Below are 22682 nucleotides of genomic sequence, written 5' to 3'. Positions count from 1 at the left end.
TACGAAGCAATTATCTACTCGGCATGTCTCACTTCGTACCAACTCCATTATGTTACGGAGAAGTTTTTAAGTTTTCTTCTCACAACACTGCCTGATAGAGCTGGCTTTGAGAGTCTCACTACCAGTGCTGGCTAGTTATCTGATAATGAGGCCTCCTGACAATATCCGTTGGTGCTGGAATAAGCCAGGAAAATAATATCGGGCTCGTCTTTAGAAACAATCAGACAGCCAGACGAACAACAGCAGCGGTTTCGGTAAAGTCGGAAATAATCATGTACTAATTACTAGTCGTGCGGTATTCGCGAAGTAAATCGAAATAGCTTTTGTTGATGTTGGGCATCAGCCCCGAGACTCATCAGTCGCTGTCGGGGTTGCCTTGCCAGCACGTTGTACGAATAGCGCAGTGGGCCCACATATTTCTCGCAGATGACGGACGGGTGGGGATGGCCATCGTGGTCTTGAATGACTGATCATGGGCAACGAATCCCAGTGGCTATTGATGGTGTCGTAACGACATCCTTCACATACGAAGTATCAACGTCGTGACCTTTGACGGCTGTCCATTCCGTGGGCAAGGAGAACGGTGATAATAGCATTTTTTTTATAATAGGCACGACACTGACATCGGGCATTTAAACGGGTATAAGCCAATCCAATTTTAGGTGTTGGTGTGCGCGTGTGAGCTTCATCTAAAGCCACCCCCCGTCCACTTACAACGTAGTCGTGGTATCAGACGTGCGAAGAATTGTTACAGCCTGGACAGGATAAAAATCACAGAACGACACCAACCAGTCTAAACACGCCGCAACAATTTGGTCGCTGGAGATATAAGAGGACGGAATCACTTCACGATGAACCCCGCAATGCGCAATGGTCTAGTGTAGTGAATTCGTGGGTTCATCTCCCGTGTTCGGAACAATAGTGGGCGCTTACCCAATCCCTGCCCCTCACAAGGGGCGGTCCCAAGCTATCGATATCTCCTACGGAGTAAAGAATCTGACAATGATGGCGTTTTGGCTCTGGTAAACGAGAACAGACACACAATACACTCGCCTAGCTCTGTTGCTGAAGAATTGGCTTGATATTGGATCCCGACTGAACAACTGTCGCTCAATTGGCCAGTCGAATCAATAAGCTTCAAGCCCGGAAGCTTTTGTTGTGGCTCGAACGTTATGACGAATACGGATGATGAATGATTAGTCATCAGTCATGTCGTCTTTCTCAGTCCCGCCGCGAAGTCTGGGTATTGTCACTATGTCACTGAACTTGGTGGCAAACACACTGACAAGACACGTCCCTGTCGCCTCGTGATCTGGAAGAGACATATCTTAGTCAACTGCCGCCAGTTCTCTTGTTCAGTACTTCGTACCTAGTAACTTCCTTCTGGCTTATTAGAGTCATTCCGTTGATACGGAGCACCAAAGACCCACTCCACCGACTCGGATGCTTTCTATCGCGAATCATCCCTAACTTTGATGGCGCATTGATATCCAAGCCACTTATTACTTGGTTGCCTAGGCACTTGGTCGGCTCGGCTGTGGTGAGGTAATGCCATGTCCGCTTTACTACGTAATATCGTTCCTCGTTGGGATTAACGGCCGTTTCTTGAAGAAACGGGTTCGCGGACGTATTTGTACGAATATAGGAACCGACACGAGACGATGCGCCAGCTGTCCTGATCGGCGCTATGGATGCGGCAACGATGTTCATATATACATTGGTGCTCTATCGCTGAAGATATGGCCCCGAATTTCTATGGTGCATCTAGAGGGATGCTTACCTTGAGCGAAGTCGACATACCAATGATTACTAATGATGAGGAGACGCTTTGCGGAGAAGTCTTGAAGACCACGAGGTGGATTATCGCGGCTGCAGAAAGGACATAGGGAGACGGCGAAGCCAGCAAGAAGACGGGACTTGAAGAGAAGGTAGTCTGTGTGAATTCTGGGCACCATTTAAATGATGAATAGTGTGGAAAGGTAGAAGGGACGAGGCCAAGAAACCGAACGCAGTTTGAGACCTCCCGTGACTGGCCATGCGCAAGCGATGCGTAATCACCCCTGTGCAGCCTTGCGCCGGAGAAGGGCCCCCCAAATGACAGCAGTCTCCACGGGGCGAGGAACTGAACAGATCGTCTTGATGGATGTGACCAACTTGCAATCGTCGGTCCAATGCGGCACTGCCGACGCATCCATGGAAGAGGGATATCTTTCAGTGTAATGTCGGGATTTGATTTCTCGCAGGAATATTTTTCTCAATGCCACGCTGTAATTACTCCATACTCGAGCACGTACATAAACGTAGGTGCAACGTACGAAGTAAGTTGGGCGGAGACTGATGGGGCAGCGGCCCCTCTGACGTGTAGGTATTTCTGATGTACACTATTGGGACAAGAAACACGTTTTGTTACTCGGGGCAGACCAGGGTGCCACAAACCGAGGACAGGAATTTTGGGCGTGGAAAATGCGGAAAATGCGTATGACCGACGCTGTTGGCGGCTGGAGGCAAAGAACGCCAGAAAAGCCTTATTAGTGCGACAAGGTTGGTGCTACCTGCATTGCAACGCGATGTACATACAACGTACACGCACTACACGTAAGTGAAGTCCCGACTCGGTTCAGTCGCGATCGGTAACAGTACACCACAACGTAAGCAAAGACGAGCTACTACGACGAGTGGGGCCAAGGAGATAGAAAGGGTTTGGAGAATAGGAAATCGGGAGAACGGTGAGTTACGGCCAAATTCGAAATATGATAGGAGGTTAAATAACGCGCGAGGAATTACTGACACGGCACAGCTACAAATTGTTCCAAGTACTACCTAGATAAAGATAAACCAGCCCCCGAATGAGAGTCAGTTTCGGGACAACGACATCCCATAATGGTAGTAACGAAGCGTAGTCGAGTCGAGGTTGTGCCGACAAGAAGTGACGCGGGCAATATCCCTGTCCAGCCGCCACATCACACAAGACGAGACATACGGCCCAATTACCTAGTCCATAGTTCATTCGGAGTACTTGTGATCTGGAATGAGGACACTGCTGTACCGTGGTTCAGTTCTCCATTCTTCCTCTTGCCATCAGGTTCATGGCCAAGATAGGCAGCCTATGTCGCTCTCAATGTTCTTCGGGAACAGCAAGGATCATGATATCGCATATGTACTGTATTGCATGTACCTGCATGAAAGGGGAAAAATAAAAAGAATGAGTGAAGTTTTCTTGGGGAAAAGTCGGTGCACGCGGACCGGAGGATGAACAAGAAGATATCTGGACGGCGACAAGAAGAGACGAATGATAGCTTTCCTGGTGAAGAGTTTTCCCCAGAGAGGGTCGCACAGGAACACGATCTAAATAACCGCCATGATTGAGGTTGGGGTCGGAACTTGTAGCGTAGAAGCTTTTGGTTTGAGGAAACGATGAAGAGGTGAGGTGAAAGTGCAAGGCATATATATGTGTATATATGTGTGTGAGAGGACCGTCTGGGGGAGCGAATGATGAGCCATGGGGCGGGTACAGAGATACTCGGTGGGTCCAGTACCATGCAGACCCTAGTCGGTCTCTAGTACCTCTGGACATGTCAGAACAGCGCAAAGAAGTGTCGAAGAATATGTACTAACACCTTTGCTGCGACTGATCGGTACCTGCCGCGGGTCCATCAGCACCAAAACAGAGGGCCTACCGGACGCCTCCCACCCCCAGTCTGGGACAGGGCACCCTTAGTGGGAAGGGACCTTCGACGTTTCCCTTCCCTTGCCTGGGAGTCGGCCCCATCCCGTCTTCTTCTCTTAGCTTCTTCCTCTTTTTCCTCCTTCATATCTTCCGAACCTCACCGTTACACCCTCCGGAGCCTTCTGCTGCGTAGCATTGTTGGAGCCTTCATCACTCGGGCTCGTCCAAACTCTCTGCATCCACTTCAAGGGTCCTCGCTGGAGCCGTCCCTCATCCCCCCCTTCATTAACTCTTTTCCCTTCCCCTGCCCATCATCTCCTGGCCTAGGTCACCATCATTCTTTGCCCTACGCTCCCATTTCCCGGGTTCAGCTCACTTCATCTACCCAAAAGCTTGGAGCCGACTCACCACTCACTCCCCATCTACCCCTCGCATCAGTCCTGCCTTTTTATCGCCGTGAATCGGTTCACAAAGTTTCCATGGGCTTTGCATTATAGTTGGTGATCTATCTCCAACTCCCCTAGCGGCCACGCTCTGAATCGTGCCCATCATTTATTTGTCTAGTGGTCCATCTTCAGCTGCTGGCCCTCTCGCATCTTCTTTTTTTGCGGGAAGGGCCTCGACTGGATTTTACCAAGACCGTGCGCCGCGACACCTGGTTCTCATATCGGTGCCATGGCTCAGAAGACAGCCAGTGCAGCCCCTTCGAGGGGCCAGTCCTTGAGAGCGACTCCTTCCACCACCACAGATGCTCCGGATGCCGTTGCCCCATCCCAGCCGGGCACCACTCCTCATTCAACTGATCCCACGTCGACACCGGTTGACAAGGCCAGTGTGAACGAGCCGGATCAGACTCGGGCGCAGGCTACGTCTCAACCGATGTCTAAGACGACTTCGACTGGGTCTAATCTTTCGGGGAAAGATGCCACCGCGGAGACGGCTTCACCCTACGGCACCCGATCGCGGTACCGTACCGGTTCGTCTCGTCCCAATTATGCCGAAGACAAGGACATCGACGTAGACATGTACGATATTTATCCCGAAAAGAAGGAGCCCGAACCTAAAAAGTCGTCTCGCCACGCCAACCAGTCTGCCACCTCGACACACGAACATTCGCGACCCAATGGGTCTTCACGCAAAACCGCTTCGGCCGACGACAGCAAAACTCATCTTTCCAGCCATGGTTCGAAGGACGCGACGGTCGCGAATGCTTCTGGCACGTCCCAAAACGCGACCCATTCCAGTAACGCACCAGCATCAAAAAAGCGCAAGGCGGCGGCTGCACAGTCATCATCGGCATCCGCTTCACAGTCACAGACACCCGCACCGGCGGCCACGACAAGCGGAGGAACATCACGACGGTCTGCACCGACGGCATCTCAGACTCCCAATGTTGTCCCTGAGACGAACATGCTCAGTTTCTCCGATGCTCGGCTCAAAGATGGGGCCTTGGTGGCTGATGATGGCACTTCCCTCAGGCCAAACGGTGAGACAGCACCCACCCACTCATCGCCATACCTTGGCGCCTCCCTCACCCACCAATTCCCAAGTCACCGACTTTTTCTTACCCTACCCACCACCGCGAATTCATAAGGGTCCTCCAGCTTTGACCGAGTAGTGATACTGACATGACATCCCAGACAATGTGTATCTGGTGTGCGAGCCGCCGGGCGAGCCTTACTACCTGGGTCGCATCATGGAATTCCTGCACGTGCAAAACGACCAGAACAAACCGGTTGATGCCATCCGGATCAATTGGTTTTATCGACCCAAAGACATCGGCAAGAAAGTGAACGACACTCGGCTCGTGTTTGCAACTATGCATTCGGACATCAGCCCGTTAACGTCGTTGCGCGGCAAATGTCTAATCAGACACAAGGCCGAAATCCCCGCGATGAGTGACTACCGGAAAACACCCGACTGCTTCTGGTACGAAAAACTGTACGATCGCTACATTCAGAAAAACTACGACTTGATCCCCACGTCGCAGATCGTCAATGTCCCCGAAAAAGTTAAAAAAGTGCTCGACGAGCGCTGGAAGTTCATCATTGTGGAGCAGGGTCGTGGCAAGGAATTCACTAGCGCCGTGAAGTTGTGCAAGCGTTGTAGTGGGTACTGCGCCAGGTACGTGGTCTCATTTTTCTAGTGCGGTGCCGGGGGTCCCGTGTCATGTGCGTCCTAAGGAGGGGCGGTGGACGGGGGCCCCTGATTGCCGCCGTGCCGAGTGATATTTGCACAGTGCGAAACTGACCAGAATCCCGTTAACCAGCAACGACTCGGTGGATTGCGCTGTCTGCAAGAACACGTATCACATGAATTGTGTCAGGCCACCGTTGCTCAAGAAGCCGTCGCGGGGCTTCGCGTGGTCTTGCGCTGCGTGTAGCCGTGCGCAGGAACGGAAGCTGGAGGCCAGACACACCCCTAACATGGTGGAGCCGGCCGCCGATGCCGACGACGACGAGCTGTACGATGAAGAGGAGGAGGACATCCAGGGCGTCGACACGGGCCAGACCAGCCCGGCGAATGCCGATGACGACGACACTCATCGCACCGGCACGGCCGAGCAGATCTACCAAGCTAGCCTCTGGCCCTGGCGCTATCTGGGTATGCATTGCAAGCCGGAAGACGCGCTGGACTACGACGACCGGATTTATCCCCGTGCGAGCACACGCGTAGGGCCTCGCCATCAGGCCACAGTGCTTCCTTGGCCGGGCCGGCCGGTGCAGTACATGAAGCCCTTGGAGTACAAGAGGAGCGGGAAGAAGGACTCCAAGATGTCCAAGGAAGCACAGGCCGCCTACGAGGCCGAGAAGGCCCGACGTGAAAAGCTCCCGAAATGGTTTCAGGATGAGCCACCTGGCTATGTGGCCCGAGGCGAGGACTGCGATAGCGACGATCCTGGCGCGACAGCAACTCTGCTATGGAAACCGCCCCCGGCGGGGGACAATGGCCAGGAGGAAAAGACCAAGATTGATCAATATATGAGCAGGGCGAAGGAAATGGCGATCCCGCTCGGCTTGCCCGAGAATTCAACCAACCTGCTAGACGTCGCGCTTGAGACATACATGCACAGCGGCTACTCGGCAGATCGTGCCCTAAAGGTTCTGTCAGAGACGGAAAAGGCCGCGTTTAAAGAACCCGACCTGACGCCGGCCGAACAGAAGAAGTTCGAGGAAGCCGTGTCCAAATATGGCTCCGAGCTTCAGCTAATCACCAGACACATCAAGACTGTGCCGTACGGCGCAATCGTACGATACTACTACACTTGGAAGAAGACCAAACAGGGCAGGCAAATCTGGGGTAATTTCCGGAACCGCAAAGGCAAAAAGGAGGCCAAGAAAGCGGAGGCTGCTGCCAACAAGCTGCAAGATGACATCGCCGACGATGCGGACGATTCAGCCTTTGACGCGGAGAAAGCCGCCCAGAAGAAGAAGGCCTTCATCTGCAAATTCTGCCACACCAAGTCTTCTCGTCAATGGAGGCGGGCGCCAAATGCGTCGAACGCCATGGTCACCGAGACTGGCGGCAAGAGCACACAGAAAGACAAGAACGACCAGTACATCCAGGCCCTGTGTCGTCGCTGCGCCGAGCTGTGGCGACGTTACGCCATTCAATGGGAGGACCTGGAAGAGGTGGCCAGGAAGCTAGCGCAATCTGGCAATCGAGCCTGGAAGCGCAAGCAGGACGAGGAGCTTCTCAAGGAACTGCTCACGGCGAACGAGCTCCTCACCGCGACCTACGGCACGCCCGAACCGTCCAACCAGCCGACCCCGGCTTCCGCCTCCAACAGCGGCGCACCCTCGGGAGAGCCGCCCCGAAAGAAACTCAAGGGTGTCCCGGCTGACAAGGAGTCGGATCCTGCCGCTTCGGATGCGGGCACTGCTCCTGCACCTCAGACCAAGAAGAAGGAGAAGGCCGTCGAAAAGCCAGCCGCGCCGGCAGTACCCGAAATCCCGAAACCCAAGACCATGCCTTGCGCCATCTGCGACCAGCTAGAACCACTGGGGGATCAGCACCTGTCTTGTAGAGAGTGCCGAATGACAGTCCACCGCAACTGCTATGGAGTTGTCGACAGCCGGGCCTCTGGGAAATGGACCTGCGATATGTGCATGAACGATAAGAACCCACAGGTCTCTATTGTAAGTTTGGCCGTCCAGCATTCGTCGGCGCTTCCTGATGCCCACCGTTCAGTGCTAACCATGTTCACAGCATTATAAATGTGTTTTGTGCCCCGTTGAGTACACGGAACACGATTTTGTCGAAGCTCCGAAGCCGTCTACTCATAAGAAGAAGTCAGAAAAGGAAAAGGAGCGTGAGCGGCTAGAGCGTGAACAAGCCCAGAAAGCGGCCGAGTACTACAAGAAAAAACAAGAAGAACTCAACCGTCCAACCAACCCCCGCGAGCCCCTGAAGCGCACGGCAGATAACAACTGGGTACATGTCACCTGCGCGGTATGGACGCCGGAGGTCAAGTTTGGCACTGCCAAGGCGCTCAGTCCGTCGGAAGGGATCTCTTCGATTCCCCGGGTGAGATACGATGAAGTTTGCAAAGCATGTGGTCACAAGGGCGGGGCATGTGTCTCTTGTCACCATTGCAAGGTTTCGGGTACGTGTGTGAGAGTGTTTTTTGAGAGACCCGAGTTCGGGAGGACTGACTGAGTGTTTTTTTTCTAGTGCATGTTGAGTGTGCCCGGCAGAAAGGGTATCTGTTAGGTTTCGACATCACGCCTGTCAAGGGATCTCGCCGAGATCAACACAGCATCGTCACCATCAATGGCGAGACGGGGGCCATGTCTGCAGCCATCTGGTGCAAGGAGCATGTGCCTACGAAGACGATCGTCCATCGGATGCACGACATTGTAAACGACAATGGGCAGAATGCCTTGCAGCTTTACGTCCAAAGTTGTAAGCAGGCCGACCTGACATTGACAGGCACCGTCCGGAAGGCCAATCTGATCACAAACGCCACGAAAATGGCAAGTGCACCGATCACGACGGGAGCTCGACGTGCGTCCACGACAAACTTGCCGGCGGCGGTCCAGGGGCTATCGAATGGTAACCAGGGTGACTCGACGACGGCTCGGGACCTTTGCCGGATCTGCATAACCTGCGGCATTGATACGACGCCGAGATGGTACCGGATAAGCGAGTCAGACGAGCGCGATCTGGCTAACGGGCATTACGGCACGGAAGCACAGAAATTTATCGAGCAGAGGAAGTTCCAGTGTCACAAGTGTCGCAAAGCAGGACGGCGACCTAATCCACATCCTCCTCGAGAGCCGTCGCCTCCGGAGGAACCACACCAGGTACCACCTCCGATGCCGCTTGCGCAAACCCCGCTCGCGGCTCCTATTTCACTGAGGAGTCCGCCTCCCCTTCTTCTCTCGGAACCCCGAAGAACAAGCACGTCATACCCGTGGGGTGGGCCTGTCGTTCCCCCTCCCCAGCACGCCTCGGGCCCAGGAGGACCTCCCTCGGTGACGGCGGCAGCGGCAGCAGCAGCAGTGGCACCTATGCAGGTACCAGGACCGCCTCCGGCCCACCCTCACCACCCTGCCGCAGGAGCTGGCATGGCGTACGGTGCTCCAGGCCCGCGCTATCCCGATTGGCACGGCCAGGCACATGCACAACATGGATCACCTTCTCCGAGACAGGTCAATGGCGGACCGGCCGGGGTCCAAGCTGGAGGACCGTTAGGGAACCTGTCAGCTTTGCGACCTCCGCCAATGTCTATGCCCCCGGGGTCTCCACTTCCCCCTGGCATGCCCAATGGGCACCACGGACCGGCAGTGCAGAACGGGCTCCTCCCATCGCCACCGCATCGAGTCGATGGGCATCCACCTCCGATGCCTCATTCTTCGTCTTTTGGGCATCCCTTCCATCACAATCTCCCTCCATCGCATGTCATGCCCAACGGAGGACCACTACCGCCTCCGCCGCCATCGCGTGGTCCGGAGTCGTTCCCGCAGGGTCTCATGGCGCAGCGGGCACCATTCCAGGCACCTCATGGCAGCCCGCCTGGGCCAGCACCGAGGGACGGGCCGTTGACGAGAGAATCCCGCGAAACCAGCGGGCCCCTCGGCACGCCTAATATCAGGCCAAGTGCGCCTCCCAGACCGGCTGGAGCCAGCACAAGCCCGTCGCTTCGCAACCTGTTGTCTTGAGCACCTTGGGATCACCCCGAGAAGTTTTGAAGTACCTTGACTGTTTCTTTTTCTTTATATTTGGAGTTATAAGAGGGCTTCTGAGATTCAGTTGCATGGGTGATATACAGTATATGCATCGCTAGGAGCATGAGTGACCCGGCACGTTTTTTTTCTTCTTCTTTTCCTTGTGCTGTCCTTTTACCTTGCATTCCCGCGTACCATCAGTGTCTTTGTCGAGGAGTTACACAAAGAGAGCCGGAGGAGAGTAGATTGAGAGCTAACGACTTGATCCGTCGTTGTTTCATGACAGCAATTACGGGTCGCTGTGGGGTTGAAAATTAGGGTGTTATACTGTAGCAGCAAAGAGGGGGTTCAGTTTCAGAGTCAATGGCAGAGTTGTATCTGGCGGAGCGAAGACGAAGGCTGAACACATCATCCAGACGAGGTTCAAGGGGCTGTTCTATGTACGATTACTACTAGCGGATGATTTGTTATTTGACAGTTGTTTACCAGTTATTTAACCTTGGCTGTTCGTGTGCCCATCGTGAGCTCATTTCATTATGTTGTAATCCGAACGCGGCTTCGCCATGATTAGCAGTGTTAGCCCTGAATAAAGGAGAAAAAGAAAAGTATTATTGATTTTATTGTGGCCAAAATAAAAGACCTTGCCCCTGAGTGGGCGTACGAAGGAAGTCTGCGCTTTAGGTCCACGGCGTCGATGAGGCGCATATTGTGCTGATGTTTTGGGATGAATATCACAGTTAGGATGGCAGGAGGCGGAACTGAAAATGATCCAACCAATTGAGCTGTCCTAGTTCATGAAATATTATTCAATGAAAGACGAAGGATGGCAAAGACACTTGCTGTTGAGGCTCCTCTTCTGAATCTGACGGACGTTTGGATGTTGATTAGCAGCCATGCGGATGACAGGCACGTGACTAAAGTCCGTACGAATACAGTAAAACAGGCACAGTATACACGGAGTACCGTCTCCACCACAAGCTCAGTGTCTTACCCGTATCCATGCCTGGTGATACACCCAATTTACGTACCTTCCAAAGTCACTCCTAACAATACTGGGCAAGTGCGTCACTCCTGCCATATAATACAGTTTCACCTCTAAAGACTAGCATGTCTGAAAATAGCATCTTGCCGTAATGGAGATCCAACAGATACACTGCCTAGGAGTCTCCTCACCTTCTTGCTTAACATTTTTCCCCTCCCAAGGCTGTTACGGTTAAGGTTCTTGGACCCAATACTTCGTATACACACACACCGCCCCCCTTATCCGATTTATTAGTTTCGGTTTCGTATTTCGCATTTCACCGGGTAGCCCAGAGCCCACCCTTCTTCCTCTGCCGGCCTTGTTCTACTAAGCCTTGATCGGAGCACAAGAGGAGATAACAAGAGTGCGATCAACCGTTTAGCGCCCTGAAGAGGAGTACGGAGTACAAGCACACATCACTGCCAGTTACCCACCTTCAGGCACGGGGGGAAACACTGCAGACCGACCTACCTACCTAGGTACGCTACAGTGCTACACAAGATTCTCTGGCCATCCAATCATTATCGTACAACAAACATCCGGTATTATCGCTTGCCTGGCATCCGTGGTCGTTCGTCTCCATCGAGTCCACTGCCCACTGTCCACTATTATCCACTGTTTAACTAACTGATACGTCTTCCACCCAAGACAGAACATTCACAGAGGCCTAGCGTGCAGCTATTTCGAACTTAACCCGTAACCTTACTCCGTTCCCCCATATTGCACGGCTGGTTACCGACCAAAAAGCTATCCCGACATCGACGCGAAATATCAAACATCGAACCTCACCCTCCGCCTCGACCTCCACTCACTCGTCCCTTCTAACCACCAACCCTACGCCCATTACCCTCATTCACGCCTCGTTCATTCGTCGCCACGTCTCCCATCTGCTCCTCTCGAGGCATCAACACTATCGCGTGCGCCTTCAAATGACGATACTGACGTGATCGACTGAACGATTGAATAAACCTAATCGACCAACACTACCCTACCAAAAGAAGCAGCCCTCACACCGGCTAGCTGGGCACCTTTGCCTTGAACTGTCCCTGCACAGTCACTCGCTTTATTGTTCTTGGGCTTCACCCCCCCTTTCTCCTCCCTTCACCCGCAACGCGAACTTTACTGCACGAGAAACTCAAGGTGCATTCGGAGCCCCCTTGGTTGCCTTTCTCCTCCATGCTCAGCAAACAAAGCCAGAGCTGATGACGACCGTTATCTACTCCATCCATCTCCTGCTTGGCACAAGAGGCTGACGGGGTACACATCCCAAAAAATACCCGATTCCCTGGCGAGTGCACTCGGAGGATTGTGTACCGATACATTGATTCAGAAACAGAGCGGTCCGGAATGGCCTCAGGTCACGGTATAAGACCAGCCGACGACCTGGTCCCCGGTCATAGCCACCCGGCTGTCATGAGCCCTGGCTATCCCATGGACAGCAGGGGCTGGGCAAATGGCGGCCAACAAACACCCGACAACAGTATCCTCTACCCTCCTCCTCCTCCCGCAGAGTCACCCAGCCGTAGAACAACCCCCAACATCCCTCCTTCCGACGACGACGATACGAGGCGTAGCGGTGAGCGAAACAGATCCAAGCAACGAAGCGGCCGATCAGCGAGCGGTCCACAAAGAATATGCAAGAAATGCGCCGAGCCTTTGACAGGCCAATTTGTGCGCGCGCTGGACGGGACATTCCATCTGGACTGTTTTAAGTGCCGAGTAAGAGCCCAACACAAACAACAAGGGGGAGACTGCGCACACGTATCCAGACTACCAGGACTGTTATTTTCTAACACGTGCGCACCTTGCCAGGACTGCGGTCAAATTGTAGCTTCCAAGTTCTTCCCGGCCGACGACGAAGACGGCCAAGGGCAGTACCCCCTTTGCGAAACCGACTACTTTCGGCGCCTCGGCCTTTTATGTTTCCAGTGCGGAGGAGCTCTTCGAGGTTCGTACATCACGGCCTTGGATCGGAAATACCACGTCGACCATTTCACCTGTTCCCTGTGCTCGACCGTCTTCGGCGCACAAGACAGCTATTACGAGCACGATGACAGCGTCTACTGCCACTATCACTACTCGACCCAGTTCGCCCAGCGCTGCAATGGCTGCCATACCGCCATCCTCAAGCAGTTTGTCGAAATCTTCCGAAACGGTCAGAACCAGCATTGGCATCCGGAATGCTACATGATCCACAAGTTCTGGAACGTACGGCTATCCTCCTCGACCGAAACCGAAAAACCCCACAGGGACTTGGACGACGACGGCGCCCGGGACAGCATACGCGAGGAAGAAGAGCGCATGGAAGAGAAAGTCTACCGTATCTGGAGCGTCCTGTCTACTTTTGAAGAATCCTCGGCGGCCTGTATCTCGGACATGCTCCTCCACGTCAGCAACGGGGCCTACGTCGACGGCGTCTTGGTAGCAAAGAAGTTTATATGGCACGTCGAAGTGCTCTTCGCGGCCGCCGACCGGCTCGATGCCACCATGCATCGGCTAGAGATCAAGGGTAGGAACACCATTTACCATTGCCATTACTCCTCACTCATTTCTCCTGGCGTCCGCCTTGGCCTCGTCGTCTCCGTCACGTGGTACTAACTTGGGGCTTTTTGTTTCTTCCTTCTAGGGCTGTCATATGGTCGAGAGGCCAAGCTTCTTTGCAAAAAGATCGTTTCCTTCTTCTCCCTCTTGTCCAAGACGCAGGACACAGGCGCCCGCAAACTCGGCGTCACGCAGGAGCTTCTCACCTTGGTCACCGGTCTTGCCCATTACCTGAAGCTCCTCATCCGCATCTGCCTCCAAGGCGCCTTGAGGCTCGAGCGGGAATCAAATAGCTCGGACGGTATCTATCAGTTCCTCGATGATTTAGGTCATCTGGAGTCGCTCAAAACCGACGACCCCTCCTTCCAAGTCTTGACGAGCTCACCGCGTCTCTCGGCAAAGGACTCGGACCATTGCGCGCTCTGCACCAAATCCGTCGAGGATGAATGCGCCTTGAACAAGGACAGGCGATGGCACATTGCCTGCGTCAAGTGCGCGAGGTGCAACCTGGAGTTGGGCCGACAGCTCGAGGAGGCTCGGTATAACGCTTTTGACAGAAAGATCTACTGCAGTAACTGCATCGGCATCGACGCTGAGGACATGCAGCCGTTTGAACACATTACCAAACTGCAACAATACGTCTTTCTCCTCAAGGTCGCGCTCGCAAGGCTACTAGAAATCCTGAAAAGCAGTGGGGCTCTTGTGCGCCAAGACATGGCGGACGCTCGGGCGAATGGGTATGCCACGGACGGCGAGCGAGCCGCCGCCGGCGAGGCTGAGGATGCACCCCACTTCCTGCGATCCGATTCGCGATCCAAATCGTACGCAGGTGGCCCACGTGAGCACCACCGTGAGTCGTCGTATGAGAACACTCTGAATGACGTCCGTCGCCTGCGAAGCACCCGGCTCGACAAACACTTGTCCGCAAGCTTCAGGAAGGCCCGCACCTCGCGGGTTTTTGAAGGCAAAGATGGTCAGGGCATTCACGAAGAGCCCGAGGAGGGGGACCGCAGCGGCGGTGCCAGGGACAACACAGACCGTGCAGGGGGACCCTCGGACGGCGGCACCAACGACATGATGTTTGGCCATCAGGATGCGCTGACCCTCGACGACATACCCCGGATCGCGGCCGCCGAACAGTTCCGGGAACACTACCAGCCCGGGCGCCAGGACCTCTTCCGAAACCCAGCACCGGGTGCCGCCAGCGGCCTCCAGCGGTCCCAGTCCGAGGGCCGCCAGGGAGATTTCCCTGCCGGTGATCAGGCACCCCGTATGGGTAGCAGGAAGTTCTTCTCGGAGCTCTCTGGCCTCGAATACTTCAACGTGCGGCACCTGGCTGTGCTGATCATGCACCCTCACGTGGAAAATGAGTTCTCGCTAGACGAGCTGCTGAGCTTTATCGAATCCAAGAAACCGGCGACCTTTTGGAAAAACCTGGGCAAGGCGTTCAAGAACGACCGGCCGAAGAACACCAAGAAGAAGGGCGTCTTTGGCGTGCCCCTCGAAGTCATCATTGAGAAGGATGGGGCCGAGTCGACGGACGGCGTTGGGCCCGGCGCTCTCAAGATCCCCGCCATCATAGACGACCTGATTCGGTCGATGAGGGGCATGGACCTCTCGGTGGAAGGCGTGTTCCGGAAGAACGGCAACATCAAGAAGGCGTCGGAGCTGGTCGAGAGGATCGACAGGGAGGGATGCGAGAGCGCCAACCTCACCGAACAGAACGTCGTCCAGATCGCGGCCCTGCTCAAGCGCTATCTCCGCGAACTGCCGGACCCCTTGCTCACCCACAAGCTCTTCCGTCTGTGGCTCGTCGTGTCCAAGATCCCGGACGCCGATCGACGGCGCCAGTGCCTGCACCTGACCTGCTGCCTGCTTCCCAAGGCGCACCGGGACTGCATGGAGATTCTGTTTTGCTTCCTAAAGTGGGCCGGCTCGTTCCACCAGGTCGATGAGGAAGCTGGGTCTCGGATGGACATCAAGAATCTCTCCACCGTTATTACTCCCAACATTCTGTATACGAGTTCCAAGATGCTCGCCTTGGACACTGACCACATGTGGGCCATTTCGGCTGTGGAGGAGTTGGTTAATCATATTGAGGAGATGTGTTTGGTATGTGTTTGTATTGTACTGTCTTGCACCAACGTTTCTCTCCCCCTCTCTGTCTCCATCTCTTTTTTTCCTCGGATTTCTCAGGCTAACGACTCCCTCGTGTTTTCAGGTTCCCGAGGAAGTGATGCAACTTATGGAAGACCCATCCGTGATTACAGGAGGCGCAAACGCAGACCTCTCGACCAAGGAGATCCTCAAGCGATTCCAAGACCGAATGGGTCAGAGGCCGGCCTACGGGGAAGTCAGCGAGGTACATAACCGTCAGGACAACTCTTCTAGACCACCGCCCACTCGGGTCGACACCGACCCTGCCGCCTTGACGCAGGCTAGCAGTGTCCGGCCGGTCCAGGACCCGTCGATGCCGTACAGCGGAAGCCACCCAGGCTCAGGAGCCCCGCCGCAGTTCTTGAGGGGGCCTAGCGATCCCACCCACACCGCTGTCTACCGAAACAACTCGGAGCCGATTATTGACCACGCTGACGGCAACCAGCGGAAGGAATGGCGAAATTCCGCATGGGGCCGGCCGAATGGGGGGGTTGGCGTGGGCGGCAACACATGAATTTGGCCATCACCCATCACCCACCGACATTACAATACACTCACCTCCCGGCGGGGGCTACATGTCCTCTTTGTTACGAACTGAACACCAAGAAACAGAAGAATGTCTTGCAGGACTTGAGCTACTAAGGGGTTTGGCGAATTTTCTTCTTCCGCAGAGAGCTCAGGCTTTCTGCGTCACTGGCGGCGTTTCGAGCCTTTCTATCATGGATGCACACAAAATGTGCCTTTTTCTTTCTCAGGTTTTACTTATTTCTCGCGTCCTGTTTCGAGGCAGACTCACGACTGGCGGCATCATGACAACAATTCTGTGTCCCCTTTGTGGATTTTTTTCTTCTTCTTTTTTTCCCTCTTTTTTAGCTGCCCCTCTTCCTTTCTACTTTGCGACTTGTCAGTGTGTCTTCAGTCTTTTCTTTTCTTCTCTTTTCTGCCTTGACCGCTGGCTGGTATGCCACTTTGGGCCAGACCAAGCAACCTTTCTTGATACCTCTGGAGGACAGCCAGGTCATGCACATCGCTGAGACTTGGACAAGTGAGGCGAAGCAGAAGGGATGTGGCCCCTTGTGGTTGAGATGCCGCCCTTCACGGAGAAGAGATAAAATAGGCTTGGCGAATATCAGTTCTTTGATGTGGGAGCGTGTGGAACAGGCGACAGCACACTATTCTCTTTCTCCCACTTTCTTACATTTGCTTCGTTTCCTGCCTCATGTTACCACATGCGGTGGAGGCAGTACGAGTTTATTGGAGTGTTTGGAGTGCTTGGAGTGACAATTCCTTTTCTTCTTTGGGGCGGCAGGGGGAGAGATGGAGGTAAAGAGGTGTTTCTATCGTGGAGAGACATACCGTTCATGGTTGGCGAGAAGGGGTCGGTCAACATACCACCTGGCTTCGCTGGATATCTTGGTGCTTTGATGCTAGGTCCGAGGGTTTGGGGGCGACGCGTTGGCACGGGAAAAGGTGGAGTGGCCAGTCATAAGCTATCGGGACTCGTGGGAACCCAAAGACAAATCCCTGCGGACATATACGAAGGGGAATGAGAGAGTCCCGGCAGTAAAAGGGGTGACGCATAGCCATAGTGAAGTCAGTTTGGCCAGTGAAACCTACAAGTTCGCTCCCCATGGTGATGGCATCAATGTTTACGTGTTTGTCAGGGTATGATTGTCTGTCGTAATTAATCATTATACCGCGATTTTATTCTAGAAACCTGGACAATCCGCTCATAAACAAGAGAATACAAGTACGTAGATATAGAGGTATGAACAGAAAAAGAAGATCAAAAAATCCGCCACGGGTTCCGTGACTATACAAGACAGAAGAGAGGTGCTTTTGGCTGCGGTTTTTATCCCTTTCCCTCCTCTTTCACTGACTGTCATGACAAAATCTCTTCCTGCCTGGCGGCCGATTATTTCGCAGCGGGGATGAGACCGGCGGCCTCCTGTTCAAGGAACCACTTGACGCCCTTCTTGATACCCTCATCGAGGCTGACGATGGGCTTGTAACCGAGAACACGGGTGGCCTTGGCAATGTTGTAGTAGCGGGTCATGCAACTATAAGTGCAACGCTGGCGGGTGAAGGTCGGGGGTTTGCCGATGATGTGGAAGAAGACTTCGCTGCAGAAGCCGAGGACGAGGCCAAGTTCCTTGGGCATCTCCCAAACGTGGCTGGTGCCCTTATCAGAGCCGGCGGCGCGCCAGACGGCGCGGGCGAAATCCCAAAAGTAGACGGGAGACCCGTTGGTGACGAAGAAGGCCTCGCCGTCGACGCGCTCGTAGTCCAGGGGTATGGAGCCGCCGGCGCTGTGGGTGAAGAGGAGGAGGCGGGCGGCGAGGAGGTGGGCGTGGGCGACGTTGCCGACGTAGGTAAAGTCAAAGAGGTTCTCGCCGTCGCCAATCTGGACGCCGGTGCGGCCCTGGCGGTAGATCTTGATGAGCTGGTGGGTGACCATGCCGTCGCCCTCGCCGAAGATGCCGGCGGGGCGGATGGCGGTGGTGAGGAAGGTGGGGTGGGGGTCCTTGCGGTTGGCGGCCAGGACGAGCTCCTCGGCGGCGGCCTTGGTCTCGGTGTAGTACTCGGGCTGGAGGTCGCCGCGGACGAGGGGCCAGCGCTCGTCGGCGTTGATGGTGTTGCTGCTGTTGTCGGTGACGACGCTGGCGGAGCTGGTGTAGACGAGGGCCTTGACGCCGGCCTGTTGGCAGGCGGCTATGACGGCGGCGGTGCCGTCGACGTTGACGCGCTTGAAGAGGTCCTTGGCAACGTCATCGTCGCCTTGTGGTGCCGGGCTGGCGGTGTGGATGACCACGTCGGGCTTGACCTCTTCCACGATGGAGAGGACCTTGTCGGCGTCGGAGATGTCGGCCTCGTGGTAGGCGACCTTGTCGGTGTCTGGTCGGCGGTTCCGGGAGCAGCGTAGGTCGATGACGGAAAGGTGGGAGGCGGTCCAGAGGGGGTCGTCGAGGATCTGGTTGACGATGTGGTGGCCCAGGAAGCCGTTGCCGCCGATTACGAGGACGCGGCCTAGGTCGCGTGCTTTTTGCGTGGGGGTGTCGGGTTTCTCAGACATGATAGGCGACAGGTATGGTGGGCAGAGCGACGGTTCCGTGGAAGGGGTTAAGAGGACCCGAATGGTGAGAAAAGAAGAGAAGAATAAAAGAAAATTAAAAAAGGAGCGACCAACTTCCAACGGTACTCACTCCGTAGTGGGTGGTTGGAGTGGAAGATCTGGGGTACAGAAATTACGGTACTAGGGGGTAAGTAGCTACCTACGTACCCGTTGTACCTACGAAGGTTGAGGGCATAAGTTTTGTCATGTCCGAAAGTACTCTGGGACCCACCTATTTCCTATTTAAGAACAGACACTTTTCAGTACATCTTTTTACGACTCGTTACCTTCATACTTCTTTTTTTTTTGGAAAACTACGTCACGATATTAATCTGATTTTCCCCTTCCACGATATCAATAACGTGATTTTTCCCTTCGACGATATCAATAACGCAGGAAAACGCGGCTACGCGAATAGGTTATAAAGACGTGGAATCAACTACCTAAAGACTTTTTAGAAGAGCAGATTAGTATGATGCCTGATCGATGCAACGCAGTGATTAAGGCGGGCAGGCTATTCATAAAGTACTAGGTAGTACCATAGTAAAACGGAACGTATTTCCCCAGCTCCACATAGCGTTGCATACCGACCCACAGGCACAAAACATACCGATATAGCCTTCGTATTGTACCTTCTGTGTGCCTGCCGCTACTAACACGTTCTTCATCAAGGCCAATCCAGTGGTCCTCTACAACTAGCGAATCATACCAAGAATTCTCTAGTACATAGATGTTACAACAACTTCCCGTGAAAAGTCGTGTCTTGGTAAGTCTTCACAAGTACTGAGGACATATTTACATACTTCGTACCATTCGGGACTGCTCTGCAAAGGATGAAGCCACGAGCCAGCCCGGTGGGGAACAGTAGAACAATGACTATGTGGCGGTGCATACACACTTGAGCCATTCGCTGCTCGATAGTAGGACACTGCTGGCGAGAAGTGGTTACGCACCGACTGGCGTGCGAGTTGGTATTATGGAACCAGGCGGTATAAGTCATGTCAAGATACAGCGTTTTTTACAAAAAGAAAAGGAAAAAGGAAAAAAGCAGGTCCAAAAAACATACAACACCGGGTATTCGCTGGTCGTCACCGACCCAACTACTAATCCGGCCCTCACTGGCTTATCTATGGGAGAGCGGACGGGATCCCGAGCTTTCCAGTGGGTATGGTCGTATGTGACAGATCAGCACGAGGGAAGCCCTTATAAAGGCTCTATTCGTACATCAATCCATGGTAATCCGTCGGCCATCCCTAGCTTATCTAAGGGGGTGGCCGGATAAACGTCGGGTATACTGAACTTAGCTTCGGGACCGTTTTATGTAGAGAAAACGGTGACAGCACTCCCAAGTGTGTCCGTTTCATATTCGAGCCCCGTCGGCGAGGTCTACGAGGACCTTGCCAGGTCCTACGTCCTCGGCCAGTTCTACAACACAGCCGACCCTTGCCAGCTACCCGTGGTCACCGACACCGCCGTCGCCGAGGGGTTCTCTTCTTGGGCTTCGGCTTATACCTCCCATATTGAGGAGCACTATACTGTTTACCGAGCTATTTGGCAGGAGTGCTGGGGTGCGCCGTTCCTTAATAACACTCATGGCGTTTCGCATTTATGCAGCGACCTTGCCTTCTCCATCACGAGCGGGTTAGGGCCGTCAGGCGAATCGGAGCCGACCGCGACGCCGACACCAACGCTCACCGGCGACCGTTCGGAAGATGATGGCGAGGAGGCGGAAGATGACGAGGTTGAGGAGGATGACGAGGGCGAGGAGGAGGGTGACAATAGTGAGGACACGGATAGTTCGGATGACGGCGACAGCGGCACCAATACCGGTAGCGGCTCGGAAGATAGCAGTGACGATGATGCCCAGGACGGCGAGAATGGCGAAGACGCGAACGGCGAGGGCGACAACAGCGACAACAGCGACAATGATTCTGGCTCGGCCGCCAACCCTACAACGGTCGCGAGCCTTCTTACTACCAGCGTCGTCGCCTTGGCGTGCATGGCCGTCGCATACTAAAGACTGGCGGTCACACGATCGTGTCGCATGGTCACGTGACATACGGCCTCGGCATGAAGTACATATGATTTGGGTTGGTACTCACTAAGTAGCACGTAGACAATATTATCTAGCACGTCAATTCAATATTGTGTGTTATATGACTTGGCCTCTTCTAAAGAGTAGGTATTCCTGATCTGTTCCAATGCCTAATTACTTCGTAGTCGGCGGGTTACATGGGTATCGTTCCGCCTAGGCGGTCTTCCATTTACGGCAGATTGTTTATCCACCCCGAAATCACGGCCTGCAACAAGCCACGAACCAGCCCGGTGGACTGTGGCGGGTGCATCCAGGCACACTGCAACCAGTGTGGCTGCTTCTGGAGACCAACGTTGACGCCTTCGCTCGTTGTTCCTCTCTTAACTTAAACACAAATTCACTGCCTGTTTTGCTTGAGAAAACGGCAGTCTCTAGCATGACCGCGTCTACTTCATCCAGGCATTGGTCATCTCGATTATCTTTTCGGCCTCCGCATCGTTTTCTTACCCTGCGCTTTGCCTCGTAATAAATGCTCTCTCCGATATGCCTCTCCATTCTCCGCCATATCCTCCAGCTGGCGGTTCGATCATGAATGAAGTTGGCGGCTCGTAACAATACACCACTACCATGACTCCAAACGTCGAGATCCTGGCCCATGTCACCGCGCCGGCCATGTCTTCCGATGATGTGCGTTATCGGTCACTAGCATCCGCCTACCTGGCCTTTGTCCCTGGTGCGCGGACAACGGTTCTGTCCCGTAATCAGCAGGCCAAAGGGCCATCTCATGCTCCAGGATCATCTAGCCAGAGGGATTGTGCTGATGCCAGACCGCCCGGTGCCCTCTCTCTCGAATCACCACAGCTGTCCTTCGCCAGCGTCCTAGATAATGCGGGCTCACCGCGCTTCGCCATGGCCTTGGTTGCGCCACCACCAGGAGAAACGCCGGAACCATCCCAGGCCAGACCGCAAAGGGGCAGCTCTGAGATGGAGATCTCGGACTCTTGGCCGGAACCTCCAAGCACCGTTCCCGACTCGCTGCCGCTGAATGACGTCCGGTTGCCGGGCTTTTCGTCGCCCAGCCGCTTGATTGAACACTTCCTAGGTGATTTCCAGAGCACCCAGTCCGAGTCCCAGTCGTCATTGTGCGCAGACGGCTCCCAGCAAGAGCTGGACAGCAGCAGCAGCAGCAGCAGCAGCAGCAGCAGCAGCCAAAATGAGCTAGAGATCGCTATTCCCATGGCGCCAGGCGACGGGCGGGCTCTTCCATGGTCAGGGGCACGCTCGAGTGGAAGAAGTGATGGCAGCATTATTCCAGCCACGCCCTCTCGTCTATCAGATTCCTCCCATGCCGAAGGGCAGCATGGACACGAGGCAGGCAACGGGACAGTCATCGAAGACACCATCTTGGAAGATGGTGATGGTGTCGTGGGGGATACCCCTGGTTTTGCCACATCTCGAAAGCGAACACTCTCAGTAATTGGGGTTCGAGCGGATTCAGAGCCCGCTTCCCCAAAACGGCACAGGAGGACGTCGTCTGAGGATGGCATGACTCCACCGCGGCTCCTGCGGAGCTCCAGCGAGAGTAGTCTCGGCCTGACCATGGAGGACGCACTCGAACGCGGTCGGAGGTATCTAAGGCGCTTCAATCCTCCTCACCTGTACATGACAGAGCTTCACTCTCCTACCCCTGGCGTCTCCAACGACGTCATCACGGCGGCCGACCTCGTCACCCCTCACTTGGATAAGCTCGCCGCAGACCTTGACGCCTGCTCGCAACCATCTTCTCAAGAACAAGGGCCGTCACGCTTTGATTCCGTCGAGATGCGACGACAGCTATCGCCCTTTGAGCGAGGCTACTGGCTCGTCGACTGTTCCACGTGGATCGACGACCTCCCCCAGCTGATGTGGTGCTCGCTGGCCAAGTTCGTGAGCGTCGAGGGGGTCGCCGGATGGGGGACATGGTGCTGTAGAGACGAGCA

General features: G+C 54.5%; 5 protein-coding genes across 5 annotated transcripts; 2 read left to right on the top strand and 3 right to left on the bottom strand.

Annotated features, from left to right (window-relative positions):
• Positions 1–339: 339 nt before the first annotated feature.
• ACRALDRAFT_206759 (uncharacterized protein) lies at positions 340–2558 on the bottom strand (the record flags this gene model as incomplete). The annotated part of the gene is made up of 17 exons (XM_071022111.1): positions 340–375; positions 414–457; positions 482–556; positions 624–709; positions 736–875; positions 952–996; positions 1043–1150; positions 1254–1304; positions 1338–1350; positions 1413–1450; positions 1523–1535; positions 1656–1753; positions 1781–2122; positions 2151–2208; positions 2265–2381; positions 2433–2498; positions 2539–2558. 17 exons carry the CDS (start codon positions 2556–2558, stop codon positions 340–342), a joined length of 1350 nt encoding a protein of 449 aa, XP_070876475.1.
• A 1286-nt stretch (positions 2559–3844) lies between these two features.
• Positions 3845–10349, top strand: ACRALDRAFT_1039744 (uncharacterized protein). Its single transcript, XM_071015151.1, has 5 exons — positions 3845–5153; positions 5308–5791; positions 5937–7806; positions 7877–8273; positions 8342–10349. Exons 1-5 carry the CDS (start codon positions 4343–4345, stop codon positions 9829–9831), a joined length of 5052 nt encoding a protein of 1683 aa, XP_070876474.1. The 5' UTR covers positions 3845–4342; the 3' UTR covers positions 9832–10349.
• A 1940-nt stretch (positions 10350–12289) lies between these two features.
• On the top strand, positions 12290–16070 carry ACRALDRAFT_2100347 (uncharacterized protein; the record flags this gene model as incomplete). Its single annotated transcript, XM_071023008.1, has 4 exons — positions 12290–12577; positions 12671–13367; positions 13485–15526; positions 15621–16070. The coding sequence occupies 4 exons, from the start codon at positions 12290–12292 to the stop codon at positions 16068–16070; spliced, it is 3477 nt and encodes a 1158-aa protein (XP_070876473.1).
• A 1401-nt stretch (positions 16071–17471) lies between these two features.
• On the bottom strand, positions 17472–18876 carry ACRALDRAFT_2016602 (uncharacterized protein; the record flags this gene model as incomplete). Its single annotated transcript, XM_071019851.1, has 2 exons — positions 17472–18754; positions 18837–18876. The coding sequence occupies 2 exons, from the start codon at positions 18874–18876 to the stop codon at positions 17472–17474; spliced, it is 1323 nt and encodes a 440-aa protein (XP_070876472.1).
• Positions 18877–20021: 1145 nt separating this feature from the next.
• Positions 20022–22423, bottom strand: ACRALDRAFT_1079663 (uncharacterized protein). The gene is given in 4 exon segments (XM_071018925.1): positions 20022–20681; positions 20771–20794; positions 21602–21881; positions 21894–22423. The coding sequence occupies 4 exon segments, from the start codon at positions 22302–22304 to the stop codon at positions 20320–20322; spliced, it is 1077 nt and encodes a 358-aa protein (XP_070876471.1). The 5' UTR covers positions 22305–22423; the 3' UTR covers positions 20022–20319.
• Positions 22424–22682: the final 259 nt, after the last annotated feature.

Source organism: Sodiomyces alcalophilus, assembly GCF_042370955.1.
Source record: "Sodiomyces alcalophilus JCM 7366 unplaced genomic scaffold ACRALscaffold_2, whole genome shotgun sequence".
Lineage (NCBI taxonomy): Eukaryota > Fungi > Ascomycota > Sordariomycetes > Glomerellales > Plectosphaerellaceae > Sodiomyces > Sodiomyces alcalophilus.
Note: the sequence above shows the minus strand (reverse complement) of the source record. Positions and strands in the feature narration are given on the sequence as shown.

What these genes read in the sequence shown, in the direction of transcription:
- ACRALDRAFT_1039744 (XM_071015151.1), top strand. Translation starts at nt 4,343, where the DNA reads ATGGCTCAGAAGACAGCCAGTGCAGCCCCTTCGAGGGGCCAGTCCTTG. An exon ending in CACTTCCCTCAGGCCAAACG is followed by an intron (nt 5,154 to 5,307) that starts GTGAGACAGCAC and finishes ATGACATCCCAG; the next exon opens with ACAATGTGTATCTGGTGTGC. An exon ending in AGAACCCACAGGTCTCTATT is followed by an intron (nt 7,807 to 7,876) that starts GTAAGTTTGGCC and finishes CCATGTTCACAG; the next exon opens with CATTATAAATGTGTTTTGTG.
- ACRALDRAFT_1079663 (XM_071018925.1), bottom strand. Translation starts at nt 22,304, where the DNA reads ATGGTCAGGCCGAGACTACTCTCGCTGGAGCTCCGCAGGAGCCGCGGT. An exon ending in CAAGGCCATGGCGAAGCGCG is followed by an intron (nt 20,795 to 21,601) that starts GTGAGCCCGCAT and finishes TTGACGTGCTAG; the next exon opens with ATAATATTGTCTACGTGCTA. An exon ending in TATTGTCTACGTGCTACTTA is followed by an intron (nt 20,682 to 20,770) that starts GTGAGTACCAAC and finishes GCCAGTCTTTAG; the next exon opens with TATGCGACGGCCATGCACGC.